Genomic DNA, 19629 nt, shown 5'->3' with positions numbered 1-19629 from the left:
GGAATGGGGTTCACTTTTTAGCTGCAGCTTTCTTTGCTCCCGCCTTCGCTTCTCCTTTGCCACCTCCTTTCTCCCCCTTTTCACTTTTATCGCCCCTTTCCGCCGTCTTCTTCCCCTTCCCTTCGCCGCCCTCCTTGGGGGTGCCCTTTTCACCTTTGTCATCCTTTTTCTTTGCCGATGCGTCCTTCTCGTCTACTTTTCCCTCTTTGGCACCCTTGCCCTCTTTCTTGCCTTCCTTTGACTTCTTCTCTGCTTTCTCAGCGTCCACCTTCCCAGAGACTGTTGTCACCTCTTCCTTTTCCTCCGCTTTTGCAGCTGTGAATATATAGATAAAAAACAGCAGAAAAGATGTAAGCCTTTGCAATAACATCAGGTACCATTTGGGGCCTCGCCTCTAACGATGTGATCACTGGAAAGGAAAATTTAATCCCAGAGAAATGCTATGTACCTTAAGTGGGCCATGTGCTAATGAAAGCACATCTGTTTCTATCCATTCTAATAAACATGGTCTGTTTAGTCTTTTAATGGGATTGCGCTGAGCGTGCGCTTGCCGGAAAAAAAAAATCAAGTTGGTGTGTGTGGACTCAGCGTGGAGTAGATTTTGGAAAGGACTAATATCTCAGAGCATCCCAATGCTGGAAAGAAAGAAAAAATCAGACCACAGGAAAAAAAAAAGCCATCAGATTCAGAAATGAATTACAGCTCCTCATACTACCGCCTTTTCTTGTACCGTGTGAGTAATACTACTGTTATGAGTATCCACCCCCCATTCTCTCACCAATTTTATCCGGCCAATTACCCCACTCTTCCAAGCCATCCCGGTCGCCTGGTCGCTGCTCCACCCCCTCTGCCGATCTGGGGAGGGCTGCAGACTACCACATGCCTCCTCCGATACATGTGGAGTCTCCAGCCGCTTCTCTTCACCTGCCAGCGAGGAGTTTCACCAGGGGGACGTAGCACGTGGGAGGATTACGCTACCCCCCCCCCCGGACAGGTGCCCCGACCGACCAGAGGAGGCGCTAGTGCAGCGATCAGGACACATACTCACATCCAGCTTCCCACCCGCAGACACGGCCAATTGTGTCTCTAGGGACGCCCGACCAAGCCGGAGGTTACACGGGGATTCGAATCGGCGATTCCCGTGTTGGTAGGCAACGGAACAGACCGCTACGCTACCCGGACACCCCTGTTATGAGTATTTTTACCAACCCAAGTTAATTCAGACACTTTGGGCTATGAAACAAGCCCTTTATTTTGCCCTTTGCTTCCCCTCATGTGTCTCCGAAGACCTCATGGAGTCATTAGCGGCGGGGCGACGGCCTGGTAAAACCAGCGACCTGAAGGAAACTGCCGAGCACCACTGAAGCCCCGCGAAGATGCTCACGACAGAGCAGCTCCAGTCGCGGCCCTGCGTGTGGAGGCATCCTGACTGATCCTTGTGATCAGAACCAGCCAGACGGCCTCTTCAGCGGTTGTTCGTAAGCTTTGTTGCATTTCAGTCTAGTAGAGGAGCGCCCCTCCGCGATCTTCTTTCAGGCTCTCCAAGTGCTTTTCAATGTCCTTCAATGTGCATCCTCTGCTCATTCTCACCTTGATGTTAAAAAAGAATAAACTCTTTCACCTTTTATATCTTTTTTCTCTAGATCACTCAACGGTTGCAGGACAAGCCAATAATTCGGGCCCTTTTTAGAATTGAATAGAATAGTTTCACAAAAGGACTGGTTGTTAACATCCCTAGTGTTTGCACTGCAACAGCTTCGGTGGGAAATAAACTGGAGATGTCTGCCCCGCTCTTTTTCAGCCGTCCCGTTCGCTGCTCCACCCCCGTCTCTGCCGATGCGGGGGCGCCCCGACCGACCAGAGAGGGCGCTAGTGCAGTGACCAGGACACATGCCCACATCCGACTTCCCACCCGCAGACACGGCCAATTGTGTCTGTAGGGACGCCCGACCAAGCCGGAGACAACACGGGGATTCGACTCGGCGATCCCCGTGTTGGTAGGCAACGGAACAGACCGCTACGCTACCCGGGCGCCCTGTAATATTTTTTAATGACCGTTCTTGACCCAACACGCTTCAGTGCCATCCTATATAGTCAAGGTCACATGAAAAAAATCTAATAAATTAATCAGGATTTTTTTATTTTCGATAATTGCGTCGTGACGAAGAGCGTGCTCCATCTCACCGCGAGGAAGAAGGAGAAGGGGAAGCAGTGTCGGCTGCACGAGAGCGCGACCGAAGGGGGGGGGGGGGTAAAATGAAGGAAAATTTCACGAGTCCCTGCGAGGACCGCGGGGTAAATTTGTCAACACTTCCGGAGATGTGCTGGCTGAGCAGGTGTCCGAAGCTCGCGGGTGCGTGTGACCGTGACCGTGGGCTACGTGTGAGGACCGGTCTGAAAAACGACCCAACGTCCGAATGAAACGTAGGCTGCAGACCTGACATATAGAGCTGCCACATACCGCCATACTTCAACACGCCCAAATAACCTGACAGCTCGGCTGACTGGATGATGTAGAGACCACAGCTTCACAGCCCACGGTTTGTCCTTTGAAAGACTAAAATAACAACGGCAGGTCATAGTTGAGACTGCACGATGCTGCTGTATTATTCTGCTTGTTAGACATGTATTGCACCGAGATTCTGCGTGCAGTACAACTAGTATCCTAGATTAGCTGTGTGTGTGTGTGTGTGTGTGTGTGTGTGTGTGTGTGTGTGTGTGTGTGTGTGTGTGTGTGTGTGTGTGTGTGTGTGTGTGTGTGTGTGTGTGTGTGTGTGTGAGACTGTGATCCATGCATGTGCATGTCGCCCCCCCCCCACACACACACACACAGCAGCCCTGTATGAATATATACAGCACAAAAAGTAAGGAAATGTGTGTTTGGTAGATTATGTCTTTGTTGTAACAATGCTCTTGGCAATAAATCTTATACTGTTGGAAAGCCTGTTTATTTCCCTTTTAAATGGCGCCACATGTGTAAGGAACATGCATTTGTGGGATGAGCAGCAGAGCTGAGTATGTGGGTTGCGCCCATGACAAATTTACCAGATCTTCTCTGCCAATGCCAAACAGCTTATTTTGCTGTTGCTATTGACTCTTGTTTTGAGCTTCTGGTACCCCAGGTGCTGACAATCAGGTGCCTGATATAAGATTTATTTCCAAGAAGCTTTGTTACAACAAAGAAATAATCTACCAAACACACATTTCCTTACTTTTTGTGCTAAGTTTATGTGTGTGTGTGTGTGTGTATGTGTGTGTGTGTGCATGCTAGGGAGTGATGACGTCGTCCATTTATGTACGTCTTTGAGTGTGAGGGATACGCACGCGCGCGCGCGCACACACACACGTATAGAGGGTTCTTGTTTTCTATTATCTGTGCTGCCTCCTTCTCGACTTCTGGCGTAACTATTAGCCTACCGCTGGAACTGCTCAGGGCTCCACGTTTGGATACCTCACATTTCGGGCCATGTTTCTCTTTTCAGTTCAACGAGCAAACGCACATTGTTTTTTCAGATGCTCAGACGTCCTCAACGGTGTCCCGCTACACGCAACTGTAAAGGCTCCCTATTGGCAGGTGTGAGCATGAACATTAAAACCCTAGTATTCCCGGCTGTGATCATTTCCTTCTAATTACAGCCATACTCAACTGCGTTGGTATTTCTCTGCAGAGCAGGAAGTGGGTGTGTGAGGCCGCAGCTCCTGTGCTGTGGCAGGTGTGCAAAACGTGGGCAGTTATATGGAGTCATGACAACTAGTCATGTTCTCAGATGCCCGATGATGGTTTCAAATCCAAGAAGAAACTGCCCCCCCTTTTCCCCCCAATTGTATCCGGCCAATTACCCCACTCTTCCTAGCATCCCCGGTCGCTGCTCCACCCCCTCTGCCGATCCGAGAGGGCTGCAGACTACCACATGCCTCCTCTGATACATGTGGTGTCGCCAGCCGCTTCTTTTCACCTGACAGTGAGGAGTTTCACCAGGGGGACGTAGCGTGTGGGAGGATCACGCTATCGCTAGTGATGTCGCCGTGTGGTGCAGTACACCCCGTATCGAATCCCGCACCGGGCAAGAAAATAACCGGCTACACTAATATTACACGCGAGTATAAATCACGTTGGTGGTCGCTCTCCAACAGGCAGCAGCTCGCAAACGCTCGTCGAAGTTCTCAAAATAAACCACTCAGGCGAAGAACAGAGGACACCAGAGACATTTCTGTACGGGCGCGTATTGGGACCTGGTGGTTTCACTTAAACCCTCTACCCTGCCTAGAGCAGTGCATCTCTTGGTGGTTTTGTGGTCACTCCCCCGGCTGTATTCCGTTTAAAGACGGGTTCTGGTCCCATCCATCTTAGCGGGCAACATCTTGTCAGTTCTTGGATACACGGAGTTTGTTGCTGTTGAGTGACGTGCATGCGCTGCTCAGTGCCCTTCCTGATCAGACCTGTGATGTGGGGGTTACATCGGAATGCAATAACGAGGGGCTCAGTGGCTATGTCCTGGGTAAGACGCTAAACTGCAACCGCAGGCTGTAGAGGGGTAGCACCTTACCTCAGCAAGGGCCCTTTGGCTAAGGACGACGTCCCTACTGATAGATCTGGTCCTCCTGCATGCCTGTATGGTACTTCCCATGGTGCCCAGTCCAGCCAACATACTGGGATAGGAGAAGGGAACTCTGATTTCAAATCCACCCACTGCCTTGTGGGTTGATGCCTCTTTAGGCAAAGGCTAGGAGAAGGCAATTGAATTCAAATCCCCGGGCACAGTCTACCCAGCTGTCAGTACCCGGAAAGGGTAAACCAAGGGTAAACCATTCCCCGGGCGCTGCACGGCGGCTGCCCACTGCTCCTAGCTACACAGCTAGGAGGGGTTAAAAGCAGAGAGTGAATTTCATTGTATGTATGTATAAATGACAAATAAAGTGTATTCTGTATTCTATTCTATGATGTGGCTTTGGGGGGGGGCAGAAGACATGACAGCATGCTTTCTAGCATCATATGAATGTGTCATTACTAATTACTCCGACTGCGACTCACAGCAGTTTGGATAATGCAGTTTATTAAAATTCGTCATTCTTGATGTCGTACATTCAGTTGCTTTGCCCCCTCCATGCTCACTTTGACAGCCACAGTCATTTGATTTGCAAGGCATGATGATATGTGTTGTATTTGTTGACTTTACGCTTGACATAATGACTGGAGACAGGCCAAAAAAAAGGAAAGGTTGTTTGCATATTTTCTTGTGCGCTTGCGGTTCCTCCTTTCAGTTAATTCAAGGCAAGCAGTGTGATGGGCTCGGAGTTCATGGCTGAGAGCGGCGAGTGGAGATTTGTTCTGCCTGCTTCTTTATACGGCTTCAGCCCACCTCTCTGCCCCCAGACACAGGGGGAACTGCATGGACGGCTGCAGAAGAGGATTTACTGCGACGCACATCAGATCAGCTCGCTCCGTGATGGACGCGGCGTGTGTGACATGGACACCCTAGCCACCCTGTGGCTCCTCGTGTAATCTGGCTGTTTGCACGGGTCTTGTTTGACACAGTGAACACGTCGGCAGAGCGCACCGACAGGTCTCGGTCCATCATCCATAATGGGCCGCGTGTGATAAACGCTGCGCGTGCTGGGCTTGTGTAACTGAATTCAACGCGTATTCGTTCCGAGTTCAGAACGGGACAGAAGTCAGTCCGTATTTTTTTGTCAGTGTTCCTGGGCCTCCGAGCTCTGGCTGGCAGAATCCGTGTTGTGTATTAAATTATTACCCAACACCCGTTTGCACAGATGTGCTTTTATGTAATGTGTAGCCTTTCACACTTACGCTGCAGCGCTGTTTTCATTTTGGTTGGAATTTGTCTGCATTTGTCTACATTGTTTGGAACAAGTGCTATCTGCTGGTATAAACTAGTAGTATGTTAGTGTACCTGAACTAACACACACACACACACACACACACACACACAGTTGCTCCCTACCCAATCGCGTGGCTATGTGTGATATTTAAACTGTCCTTTTATTTTGCATCATTCCATGTAAGTATTATTATTATTATTAGTAGTAGTAGTAGTAGTAGTAGTAGCAGTAGCAATACTACCAGCAGCAGTAGTAGTAGTCGTAGTAGTATCATAAGCAGTAGTAGTAGTAGTAATACTAGCAGTAGCAGTAATAGTATTAGTAGTATCAGTAGCAGTAGTAGTAGTAGTAGTAATACTAGCAGCAGCAGTAATAGTATTAGTAGTACTAGTAGTATCAGTAGCAGTAATAGTAGTAGTAGTAGTAGCAGTAGCAGTAGTAGTAGTATCGGTAGCAGTAGTAGTAGTATCAGTAGCAGTAGTAATAGTATCGTAGCAGTAGTAGTAGTAGTAGTATCGGTAGCAGTAGCAGTAGTAGTAGTAGTAATAGTAATACTAGCAGCAGCAGTAATAGTATTAGTAGTACTAGTAGTATCAGTAGCAGTAATAGTAGTAGTAGTAGTAGTATCGGTAGCAGTAGTAATAGTATCGGTAGCAGTAGTAGTAGTATCGGTAGCAGTAGTAGTAGTAGTAGTAGTATCGGTAGCAGTAGCAGTAGTAGTAGTAGTAGTAGCAGCAGCAGCAGTAGAGAAAGAAGGAAGAAAGAAAGTCACTTTATTTTGTCATTGTACAGGTTACAATGAAATGTGTTCTCCGCATTTAACCCATCCTATTGTGCAGGAGCAGTGGGCAGCTGCAGCGCCCGGGGACCAACTCCAGTTCTTCTTTCCATTGCCTTGCTCAGGGGCACAGACAGGAGTATTAACCCTAACATGCATGTCTTTTTGATGGTAGGAGGAAACCCGTGTAGACACAGGGAGAACATGCAAAGTCCACACAGAAAGGACCTGGGATGGCCTGGGGTTCGAATCCAGGACCTTCTTGCTGTGAGGCAACAGTGCTAACCACTGGCCACCGTGCCGCCCGTAGTAGTAGTAGTAGTAGTGGTAGAAGTAGTAGCAGCAACAGTAGTAGTAGTAATAGTAGTAGTAGTAGAAGTAGTAGAAGTAGTAGCTGCAGCAGCAGCAGCAGTAGTAGCGGTAGTAGTAGTAGTAACAGCAGCAGCAGCAGTAGTAGTAGCGGTAGTAGCAGTAGTAGCAGCAACAGTGGTAGTAGTAATAGTAGCAGCAGCAGCAGCAGTAGTAGCAGTAGTAGCAGTAGTAGTAGTTGTACTGGAAAGCTGCAGAATGGCTTGACTGGAAGGATGGAGGTGAGTATGCAACATTCAAATTAAAATGTAATATATAAAATGACAATGCAATCCTGCATTTAAATTTACATTTTCTACTTCCATCCATCCATCGATCCATCAATCCATTATCCGAACCGCTGCTCTCAGGGTCGCGGCGACGCTGGAGCCTATCCCAGCAGTCATTGGGCGGCAGGCGGCGAGACACCTTGGACAGGCTGCCAGGCCATCACAGGGCTGACACACACACACACACACACATTCACACCTAGGGACAATTTTAGTACGGCCGATTCACCTGACCTACATGTCTTTGGACTATGGGAGGAAACCGGCGCGGGGGGAGGAAACCCGCACAGACACTCACGTCTGCCAATTCTGGCTCAAAATAGAAATTCAACAATTCCATTTCCATTTGCCTTTCAGGCATCACCAGCAAAGGCTCTCACTTTACATTTTAACAAAGAAAAACATGTTTATGATCATCTCTATTCAAATGTTGGTGCAAATTGGAAAATTAGATTTCAAGCTTATTATTGCATTTTAGTATTCCATTTCAGTATGCGTCATTTATCCTAAAAATGTGTTTTTAAATCTAGTAAGCACCCCTGCATGCCCATATCAATGCTGTCGAATCAACATTTTCTCAGAGGTCGACAATCCAAATAGAAAAGGTATTTGATGTTTCTTTCATTAACAAAGACTCGCCTTTCTTTACTCTTATCTTTATTCAAACAGCACAGCGAAATAGAAAATTAGAATTTATCTTTTATCAATTACATGTGATTGTTTTTCCGAGTGTCTATGCAATAACAGTGTCAGTGTGACAACTGAAAATTATCTGCGTCTGTGCTTTCTGTGGTGGGCCTGCTTTACAAATGGTTATCCAAATGGAAAAGGAGAAACAGTGCCTTCCCTGGTTGGTATGCACGACCCTCACCAGGGCGCTGGTCCCCCAGCAAAGTGGGTCGTCACATGCAGTCCGAGTCAGCGTTAACACGATCAGCGCCTCCCACCTGTCAGTCAATCCATCGAGGTGGAGCGACTTTGTCGGGTGCAGCGTGGGAAAGACCAAGGGTCACGGTGTTGAGCGGCAGAACTTCTTATGTTTTGCATGAAAGGCAAACTCAAATGGGATTATTGAATTTGAATTTCCTTTTTTTTTTAAATATTTTATTAATCCCCCGTGGGGAAATTCTACTCTGCGTGTAACCCATCCTAGCTGTGTAGCTAGGAGCAGTGGGCAGCCGCCCTGCAGCACCCGGGCACCAACTCCAGTTGGTCTTGCCATGCCTCGGTCAGGGGCACAGGCAGGAGTACTGACCCTAACATGCATGTCTGTTTTGATGGTGGGGGAAACCGGAGCACCTGGAGAAAACCCACCGCAGACACGGGGAGAACATGCAAACTCCACACAGAGGACGACTTGGGATGACCCCCAAGGTTGGACAACCCTGGTGTTCGAACCCAGGACCTTCTTGCTGTGAGGTGACAGCGCTAACCACTGCGCCACCTGGTTTTCAGGCAAAACTTACGGAGAATATAAATTTGAATACAAGATTGTATTGTCACTTTACAGATCACATTTCAGTTTGAATGTCGCGTGCAGTATGCCTCCATAGGAGTGCAGTCTTAACAAGAGAAGAAAAACTCGCTGCTGATGTTGACCAGCATTTAAGAATCATTTTCCACTGTATGCTAATGGCAGCTCATCTGTTTGGGATGCTTTATTTGAAGCATACCCTACATAAGAAATTCACCAGACAGGTAGAGAAATGGGCAAAAACAGACAACAAACACGAAGCATGCATCACCACCTCGGGTAATTGTCATTTTTGTTCTCATCATTTACGATAAATTACTGAATGCTGTTCCGGTTTCATGCTAACATGCACGATGCAGCAAATGTGCACCTACATGTAAAAAAAAACTATCATAGCGGCTATATTAAAGAGAAGCACATCTTAACAGTTTTCAAACTTGACATGTGATTTGCAGAAATAAAGCCTGTGGAAGTCGCGTTGCGGGGAAACGTGTGTGCATCAGTGAAAGCAAAGTTGTTTTGGGGGGGGGGTCGTATTTTTTCACTTTGTAGTTTCTGAAGGCACAAGGTTTTTCATGATCAGGCCACCAGTTGTCGTGGAAGACAAGTGTTTTCTGTTAGACTCGATTCCTAGTCGGTCTACTTTGCAGCGGCTCAGAAAGAAAAGGATGACGGCCATGTGACTATGCTGAATATGTAGGCGTACAAGCATGTGCCCTATATATGTATACATCATAGTGTGTCCGAGCGAGTCCCGTCAGCGAGTCTCTGCAACAGAAGGAGGGAAGAGGAGAGGAAGGAGGGTAGAAGAGAGGAAGAAGGAAGAAGGAAAAAGGAGAGGAAGAAGAGAAGAGGAGAGGAAGAAGGGAAGACAAGAGGAAGAAGGGAAGAGGAGATGAAGGAGGGAAGACAAGATGAAGGAGGGAAGAGGAGAGGAAGGAGGGTAGAAGAGAGGAAGAAGGAAGAAGGAAAAAGGAGAGGAAGAAGAGAAGAGGAGAGGAAGAAGGGAAGACAAGAGGAAGAAGGGAAGAGGAGATGAAGGAGGGAAGAGTAGAGGAAGGAGGGAAGAGGAGAGGAAGGTGTGAAGAGGAGAGGAAGGAGGAACAAGGAGAGGAAGAAGGAAAGAGGGGAGGAAGAAGAGAAGGGGAGAGGAAGGAGGGGAGAGAAGAGGAAGAAGGGAAGAGGAGAGGAAGGAGGGAAGAGAGAGGAGGAGGGTAGAGGAGAGGAAGAGGAGAAGGGAAGTCATCCTGTCTGTGGCAGAGAGAGAGGGGTGCTGTGCTCCTCCTCCTCTCTGACTACTGGGAGCTGGCTGCTGGTCCCACTCTGAGCCTGGACCTGCTCACACACTGTCTGCACAGCAGCAGCATCCGCAGCTGCTGGAAGAAAGGGAGGGGGAAATGGGATGGAAGGAAAAGTGAGAAGAGAAGAGGAGAGAAGAACAGAACAGATTATAACATCAACATGGTGTGAATGAGAGGGGCGGATGAGGACAGAAAAAGGGGAAGTAATTAAAGGGGCGCAGCAGCAACCGGAGGGACATAGTGGAGGAGAATGGGCAGCATGTGGATGTGGGGGGAAACATTCATATATATCTGACAGGAGAGACAGCACCATATATATGTGACAGGAGAGACAGCATCATATATATCTGACAAGAGAGACAGCATTATATATATGTGACAGGAGAGACAGCATCATATATATGTGACAGGAGAGACAGCATCATATATATCTAACAGGAGAGACAGCATCATATATATGTGACAGGAGAGACAGCACCTTATATATCTGACAGGAGACAGCATCATATATGTATATCTGACAGGAGAGACAGCACCATATATATATGACAGAAGAGACAGCACCATATATATCTGACAGGAGAGACAGCACCATATATATCTGACATGAGAGACAGCACCATATATATCTGACAGGGGAGACAGGAGAGACAGCATCATATATATCTGACATGAGAGACAGCACCATATATATCTGACAGGAGAGACAGCATCATATATGTATATCTGACAGGAGAGACAGCACCATATATATCTGACAGGAGAGACAGCATCATATATGTATATCTGACAGGAGAGACAGCACCATATATATCTGACAGGAGAGACAGGAGAGACAGCACCATATATATCTGACAGGAGAGACAGCACCATATATATCTGACAGGAGAGACAGCATCATATATGTATATCTGACAGGAGAGACAGCATCATATATATCTGACAGGAGAGATAGCATCATATATATCTGACAGGAAAGACAGCATCATATATATCTGACAGGAGAGACAGCACCATATATATCTGACAGGAGAGACAGGAGAGACAGCATCATATATATCTGACAGGAGAGACAGCATCATATATGTATATCTGACAGGAGAGACAGCACCATATATATCTGACAGGAGAGACAGCATCATATATGTATATCTGACAGGAGAGACAGCACCATATATATCTGACAGGAGAGACAGCACCATATATATCTGACAGGAGAGACAGGAGAGACAGCATCATCGCTGCTGTTCCACAGCCTGTCAACATGACTGAATACTCTATTTACACTGTAACGCTCCCTCGCAGCGATTCACATCAGTAGATAAATTAAATAACCGAGAGAAAAAAATGGAACCAAAAACAAACAGTCGATTTATCAGACACAGTAGAAGAGCCCGAGGAGAACTGACAACACCTTACCTCTCATAACTCAGTGAAATTAATCTGTTTGTGGCCACGATCAGTCTGGAATGGTTCAGCGGAAAACACTTTGGTGTCTAATAACAGTAATTTCTCATTGAAGCGACTCATTCCTTTCTAGTTTATCGAATTAACTACTTTTTTACAGTTTAACTCGATTAGGGTCTGTAATGATAAACACTGAAATTATATGTAAAATATCACGCTGCAAAATACTGACTCTGAAGCAAGAGTAAAACCTCAGAAACCGCTTTCTAGTCCAGACCATCAGTACGACACCACCCGCTGCAGACCACCGCGGTTCAACACAGGAGGTGTCCTGCATGTGGTGGTGTGTGGATGACTGACAGCAGGGCCGGCTCTGGACAAATGGAGGCCCGAAGCAAAACACATTATTAATTCATCATTATTATATGAATCAAACTCTCGTGTCAAATAATGTATTAATTATTTACAAGAATTCTGACATTCATTTCCTTGTTTCAATAACATTAAGAATAAATGAAAGGATGTGCGAAGCCCCAAGGTATTAGAGTCTATTACAGCCTATAGAGCAGGGCTTCTCAAAGTCGGGACCGGGGTCCGCATCCTGGAAGAACGGCAAGTCAATCCAGACCCAGCCCATACCTCATGTTGTGGATACAATACGTTATAAAGTGTAACGTTTTCTGTTTGGTGTGTTGTTGCTGCCGAGCTCACGCATTAATGTTACATCAGAGAATTTGGTTTGGGGGCGGTGTGAAGCGTTATAGTAACATAACGAGTGTAGTTGTCATCAACTCGAGTAACGCCATCTTCACTTCACCTGGTTCACTGTCTCTCCTCTGCTCCACTCCATGTGTGTGTGTGTGTGTGTGTGTGTGTGTGTGGAGGGGCTGAGCCCCGCCGTTGTTGAAACACAGAGAACAGATGAGAGAAACCGGCACATCCATAAGTAGCCTACCGGTACATGAGTCTTCGTTCGGGTTACAGCCAATCAGAGGCAGAGTAGGGCGGGTCTTCAAAATGAATATTTGGATCAGCGTCTCCGGCGGGTAATCACACCTTTTGTGCCTAGGTTCAAGCAACCGACTGCAGGCGCACGATGCCATTTCTCCCACCAGGCTCGTATTTTGACCAACTTGGGTGTCTTGAACTTGAATGTATGTTGCTTAAAAGTTATAAGTGAGTTGATAAAAGATTATTTTGTTATCGCCAATCATTCCTGACATCTGACCTTGAATAAAAATCAGATGCGGACCTTTGAGCAATGAGTTTGAGGACCCCTGCTATAGGGTGTCCCGGCTATGTGCCACACTAGTAAACAGTTACCTGAACAACAGAAGATAGATAGATAGATAGATAGATAGATAGATAGATAGATAGATAGATAGATAGATAGATAGATAGATAGATAGATAGATAGATAGATAGATAGATAGATAGATAGATAGATAGATAGATAGATAGATAGATAGATAGATAGATAGATAGAACAGGATAGCTGACATGTACCTGGTCCCCTCAAGTGAGGGGTTGCTAACATGTGGCGTGATGTAGAGTAGATGGGTACTTACAGCCGGGGATTTCCGTCAGCTCGTTCAGAGGAGGCACCGTCTCTAATGTGTTGGCATATGACTTGGCTGCCTGTCTCTGTGCATGTCGCGCCTCAATCTCCTTCTTGGTTCTTGGGATTCGACATTTGAAGATGCAGCATAGTGTGATCACTGGAGGGCAGCGTGAGATGACAGACACACACACAGACAGATTTTAACGCTAATCCAACACGTTACGAGTCCCACCCATCTAATCCGCTTTGACATTTTTCAAACAAGCAAAAACAGCATCCAAAAAGGAATTAATTGATAATCAATTAATTGATTAAGCCATCAGACAAACAATCAGATGTCAGGTATCACTAATCTACGCATGTAAAAGGGGTATGGTGTATTGAATTTTGCTGCATATGCACGAACAGTTGCATCGTCATCTTCGGCCGTGAGTGTGGGGTCACATGACAACGGCGGGCGACCCGGCCTCGCTTTTAACATTGCCGTGTGAGAACGGAAAATAAAGCTACTGAAAGACACACTGACACGTACTTACCGACTGCTAACGCAAACATTGAAAATATGCCAATGACCTGCCATAGCCGCAATCCCCAGAACACCACCGTCTCGGAGGTCACGGGGTCAGGTTTCTTCGGCGGGTCTGTGGGCAAAAGCTTGAGACGACAGAGGAAACAAGGGTTACCCAAGTCTCTCCAATGTAACCCACGTCTCAGTCGCTTTATGCTTAGCTTGTCCAAAGCTGCAGCCCCACAATAGCAAGATAAAGTGCTATATTAATGTTATCTATTATTATTATTGCTACTACTTTCAGCTTCTCCCGTTAGGGGTCGCCACAGCAGATCATCTGTTTCCATCTCTTCCTGTCCTCTGCATGTTCCTCTGTCACACCAGCCACCTGCATGTCCTCCCTCCTTCACCACATCCATAAACCTCCTCTTTGGCCTTCCTCTTTTCCTCTTCCCTGGCAGCTCCATATTCAGCATCCTTCTCCCAATATACTCAGCATTTCTCCTCCACACATGTCCAAGCCATCTCAATCTTGCCTCTCTTGCTTTGTCTCCAAACCGTCCAACCTGAGCGGTTCCTCTAATATACTCAATACTAATCCTGTCATAATCTATTATTACTATTATTATTATTATTATTATTATTATTAGCTCGATGAGATAACAGTGTGGTCTAAAAGGTGGGCGACATTTAGCCGGATATAGTTCTGAGCCAGATGAGAGCCAACGTGTTGCCGCCATGTTGAAGTCAGATCTAGTGCTCAGTGGGATGTTCCCGAGCAAAAGGCTTATCTCTTCTTTCTTTCTCTTTCTTTTCTTCCATCTCAAGTCATATCATATGAGAAAGAGGGTGAGAGAGAGAGAGAGAAACACAGAGAGAGAGAGCAAGACAGAGGTTGAGAGAGAGACGAATCCCCTCCGACCTGCTGTGACCTATGCAGAGAGTTCAGTTCACACTGAAGATTGCACGAAATGTCAGTGACTTCAGGGATTAAAAAAAGAAAAAAAGAAAAAAGAAATACAAAAACAGAGAGAGGGGTTTTAGGGAATCGGGGATGGGTGGAAGGTTTAGTAAGTGTGAGGAGTCCTCTTATATATCTTTCGCTAAACCCCTTCATCCTCTTACAAATCTCCGCGGACTGCTGGGTTTTTGTGGCTCTGCCTTCACACACCGCTCAAAACCATAAAAGAAGAAAAAAAGAAAAACCCGTCAAAATCTGAGGTTCAGTTCAAACAGGCGGCACAGCTGGAAGAGACAGATGATATGATCGGCAAGTCTGTGCAAGCAAACTGAAGTCAAATCCATATCTGAATAACAGATATGGATTCAAAGTGTGGTTTCATGTGTCTCGTTTGTAATCAATGTATTCACTCTTGCAATATGTCAGGAGCGTCCGGGTGGCGTAGCGGTCTTTTCCGTTGCCTACCAAAACGGGGATCGGTGGTTCGAATCCCCATGTTACCTCCTGCTTGGTCAGGCGTCCCTACAGACACAATTGGCCATGTCTGCGGGTGGGAAGCCGGATGTGGGTCCTGGTCCTGGTCGCTGCACTAGCGCCTCCTCTGGTTGGTCAGGGCGCCTGTTCGGGGGGGAGGGTGAACTGGGGGGAATAGCATGATCCTCCCATACACTACGTCCCCCTGGCGAAACTCCTCACTGTCAGGTGAAAAGAAGCGGCTGGAGACTCCACATGTATGGTAGTCTGCAGCCCTCCCCGAACTAGCAGACAGGGGTGGAGCAGCGACCGGGTCAGCTCGGAAGAGTGGGGTAATTGACCGGATACAATTGGGGGGGGAAAGGGGGAAACTTCCAACAACTTAATGTCCTCATACCAACGACGGTTAGAGCCTCGCACGGCCTGCAGACGGACAATGAAACAAAAGGAGAAGCCAGAGGAAACTGGCCTCTGGAATTTTCTTGTGTTTGTCCGTCCGCGAGCTCAATTCACCTCCTCTGTTTTGTCTCTGTAGGACAAAATTTGGTCAATAGAGACGAAACAGTTTCAAATGTCAAAACAAAGGAAATACTTCTAACGGGCCCGGTGGGGGGTACAAGTTTCAAAATACAGTATTGATTGAATGTGTGTGTGTGTGTGTGTGTGTGTGTGTGTGTGTGTGTGTGTGTGTGTGTGTGTGTGTGTGTGTGTGTGTGTGTGTGTCATATCAATTGCATGGCTCACTGCTTGGCTTGAACTGGCTAAGCTTCTCTCGTCCAGTCGCTCCCTGATAAAATTGTTCTAGATGGAACCGCTGGGCATGTCATCCTGTCTTCATCGACCACTTGCTGTGATGTTGCAAGACTGTTGTGCAAAAATCCATAGCTCATGTCCCGAAATAAACAAAATCAAATTATGGGCACGTATTCTGTTCTACCCATCTACTGATGGCCCATTGAGATGGTCAAAAGGTAAATAAGTAAACAGAGACCAGTAGAGAAAAACACTAAAAGCCTCCGAGATATCAATATGAATGTTACACTATTGATTGATGATTCATAACCATTTGGTAAGGATCGTACATACACTTTAGACTGAACACATCAATAAATATCACATCACCGGGGACATGTTTGGGTACAGATAACAACGTCAATGAGGAATTTCTTAAGGATATAATGGCGTTACGGTTGTTTACTGCTGAAAACCTAACTTAATCCTGACCTCCTCCATCACCGTCTGGTGGCTGCTGCCACCGCCAGGGACCAGGGCAGGCTGCAGCGCATCCTTCACTCAGCGCCTCCCTTCCCTCCAGGACCTGGAGGCGGGCAGGGAAGATCATTGCTGACCCCTCCCACCTTGGACACCACCTTTCAGAGACCCTGCTCTCTGGCTGAGGTCCATCAGGACCAAAACCCCACGCCATCATAAGTTTCTTCCCTTTTGCAGTTGGACTGATCAACAAGTCCGCTGCCCCCCAGCCCCCCGCTACCAGCCATTCTCCCTAACACACACACATACACACACACACATATACATATATATATGTGTGTGTGTGTGTGTGTGTGTATATGTATATATGTATGTATGTACATATATGTATGTATGTATATATATATGTATATATATATATATATATCTTCATTTTATTTTATTTGACTGTTTATTTGACTTTTCTTGTATTCTTAATTGCACCAACAACGCCAAGTAAAATTCCTACTACATGTGATGCACATGCCAATACAAGTCTTCCTAATCCTGAATCTTAAAAGAAAGATGCGGCTGAGGAATATCTGGAGAGACACTGTGCGCCACAAAAACAATTATTGGTCGCTCATTTGAAATGTTCTCAAGGCGGAGGGCTTTCGACGACCCTGTAAATTTCAAAGGCCGTGGCGTGTTTCCCCTGCATGCAGAGTGAGTCTGGGTGTCAGACTGGATCCGGCCTGCACGTGAGTCAACTTGTTTAACGAGATGTCTCACCCAGCCGGCTGGCCTGCCTCCTGCTATGTGTCTGAGACGCATCTGCCGAATCTACAGGAAACCTTCAATGGAAATGGCATCAAAAAGTTTTGGCTCATGTTTTGCACCACTCCTGCAGAAGGGTTAGGCCTAATGAGAATACTTACTGCTATGCGCTTCACTCATTGTATTTTTGCTTCACAGCATTTATATTATTGCTAAGTTGTTTCCTATTTTGGTGTATTTCATGTTGGTAAATCAGTAAAAGTGTGCAGGGTGCTGCGTCCGAACAACCTATAACTATGGAAAGTTGTTGTACATTCAGTTTTGATGTGGATACTTAACATAAAGGATCAACGCTTCAGCGGTCCATGCGGCCTTCACCAGGGAGCGCCAAGTTATATCTTTTTAACCCTTTTAAGAAAGGAAATATATCTCAAATTCAAATGATCTTTTTCCTCCCTTCTGGGAATATTGTGTGAAGGCCATCTCTTTCAAGAAGATGAATACAATCGAGTGAAATCTCGGAGAATTACCAACTCTGAAGATGACAATCTACTACTACTACTTTTGGCTGTTCCCGTTAGGGGTTGCCACAGCGGATCATCCGTTTCCATCTCTTCCTGTCCTCTGCATCTTCCTCTGTCACACCAACCCCCTGCATGTCCTCCCTCACCACATCCATAAACCTCCTCTTTGGCCTTCCTCTTTTCCTCTACCCTGGCAGCTCCATATTCAGCATCCTTCTCCCAATATACCCAGCATCCCTCCTCCACACATGTCCAAAGCCATCTCAATCTTGCCTCTCTTGCTTTGTCTCCAAACTGTCCAACCTGAGCTGTCCCTCTAATGTACTCGTTCCTAATCCCGGCCTTCTTCATCACTCCCAGTGAAAATCTTAGCATCTTCAACTCTGCCACCTCCAGCTCCACCTCTTGTCTTTGCGTCAGTGCCACTGTCTCCAAACCATATAACATAGCTGGTCTCACAGCCATCTTGCAAACCTTCCCTTTAACTCTTGCTGGTACCCTTCTGTCGCAAATCACTCCTGACACTCTTCTCCACCCAATCCACCCTGCCTGCACTCTCTTCTTCACCTCTCTTCTGCACTCCCCGTTACTTTGGACAGTTGACCCCAAGTATTTAAACTCATATGCCTTCGTCACCTCCACTCCTTGCATCCTCACCATTCCGCTGTCCTCTCTCTCATTCACGCATATGTATTCTGTCTTGCTCCTACTGACTTTCATTCCCCTTCTCTTCAGTGCATACCTCCACCTCTCCAGGCTCTCTTCCACCTGCACCCTACTCTCACTACAGATCACAATGTCATCCGCAAACATCATCGTCCACGGAGACTCCTGCCTGATCCCGTCCGTCAACCTGCCCATCACCATTGCAAAGTCTGAAGACGACAATGACCGTCCTTATTCCACCTGCACCTGTGAGGGGTTTTATGCATATATGAATTAGGATCATTTGCAAACTGTTTCTATAAAAATGTTAAAAATGGTAATTAGATACAAATATGAAGAGGAATATGGTTCAGCTGGGCCAAACTATTCCAAAAGCATGACTAATCAGACAGGCTTAGCTGGCAACAATTTCTCATTTGCATAAACAAATAAATAAAGCAACCACTCTCGGGGGATCGAACGCAAACAAACTATTGAATTCTTTCAGTTTTCGTGGATAAATCAAATAACAACATGTGCGTGGAAGTAAAAAAAATGCCTAAACCTCCTTTAACCTTCCAACTACAATGAGGAAATAGATGCAGCCTTCAAATGTTACACACACACACACACACACACACACACACACACACACACACACACACACACACACTCCTAGCTCGTTACTGTGTGCTGGTGCTGCACTTGACTCCTGCAGGTGAAATCTAACCGTGAGTCCCTGGCGACTAAAAAGAAAACAAAGAAGAAGAAGAAGCAGAGAAGCCGTTGTAGTAATTGCCGCCATGCAAGCAGCCATCACGAGGCTGCGCAGACGTCGCCTTTCCTCACAGAACCTCACAACGTATCAGGTTTCTGCAGGTAGTGTTTGCTCTTTGTCCAGTCTCGCGTTCAGCCTGCCGGCGACCAACAAACCAGCCGTTAATCACAAGCCACACAGAGGCTGGTCCTGTTTTAACAGACCAGCGCTTTGCCCTCCTCCTCCTCTCACCCATCCCACCGTTAGCCCCGTGGATTTCCCTGAGCGGAAACCCTTTTTTTTTCTTCTTCTGGGGGAACAAGTTGATATATGTGTATGTACATACACCAAGGCTCTTACCTCCGGATCCGGGACCTGGGAGAGGACGGAGGACAAGCAGTGAGACAGCAGCGCTGTTCTCCAGCCCAGCCGAGCCAGCCGAGGAGGACATGCGGGCTGATGATCCCCCGCCATTCTCTTCCCCCTGCAGGCGCCCTGCCCCCTCCCCCCTCTCCCCCCAACTTCACCCTTCTCCGTCTCCCTGCCTGCCTGACTACGTGGGCGCCCCGCACTGGACTGGGACCACAATGGCCCCGGGTGATTGATGGTGACAACGATGCTGACTCGCTTCCCCTCGTTTACCGCCCTGTCGCCTGCTGCTCGGCTCCCATGTTCCTTCTCCCTCCGCCTGCACGACGCACCGGTACCTCCCCCTTTTGCAAGGGCGCTTTAAAGCTGCTGCTCCGCGGCCATCGACTGAGCCAACCCTGCAAATTGGGCAACATTAATTAA

The 19629-nt window shown here is 46.9% G+C and overlaps 1 protein-coding gene across 1 annotated transcript; it reads right to left on the bottom strand.

The window, feature by feature from the left end:
* Nucleotides 1-7: 7 nt before the first annotated feature.
* Nucleotides 8-19311, bottom strand: tmie (transmembrane inner ear). Its single transcript, XM_056293729.1, has 4 exons — nucleotides 19198-19311; nucleotides 13537-13654; nucleotides 13008-13157; nucleotides 8-315 (listed from the first exon to the last, which is right to left on the bottom strand). Exons 1-4 carry the CDS (start codon nucleotides 19309-19311, stop codon nucleotides 11-13), a joined length of 687 nt encoding a protein of 228 aa, XP_056149704.1. The 3' UTR covers nucleotides 8-10.
* Nucleotides 19312-19629: the final 318 nt, after the last annotated feature.

This window comes from Lampris incognitus, chromosome 14 (genome assembly GCF_029633865.1).
Source record: "Lampris incognitus isolate fLamInc1 chromosome 14, fLamInc1.hap2, whole genome shotgun sequence".
NCBI classification, from domain to species: Eukaryota; Metazoa; Chordata; class Actinopteri; order Lampriformes; family Lampridae; genus Lampris; species Lampris incognitus.
This window is presented reverse-complemented; position numbering and strand designations above follow the sequence as displayed.

What these genes read in the sequence shown, in the direction of transcription:
- tmie (XM_056293729.1), bottom strand. Translation starts at nt 19,311, where the DNA reads ATGGCGGGGGATCATCAGCCCGCATGTCCTCCTCGGCTGGCTCGGCTG. An exon ending in AATGTTTGCGTTAGCAGTCG is followed by an intron (nt 13,158 to 13,536) that starts GTAAGTACGTGT and finishes GCTGCCCTCCAG; the next exon opens with TGATCACACTATGCTGCATC. An exon ending in GCTGACGGAAATCCCCGGCT is followed by an intron (nt 316 to 13,007) that starts GTAAGTACCCAT and finishes ATATATTCACAG; the next exon opens with CTGCAAAAGCGGAGGAAAAG.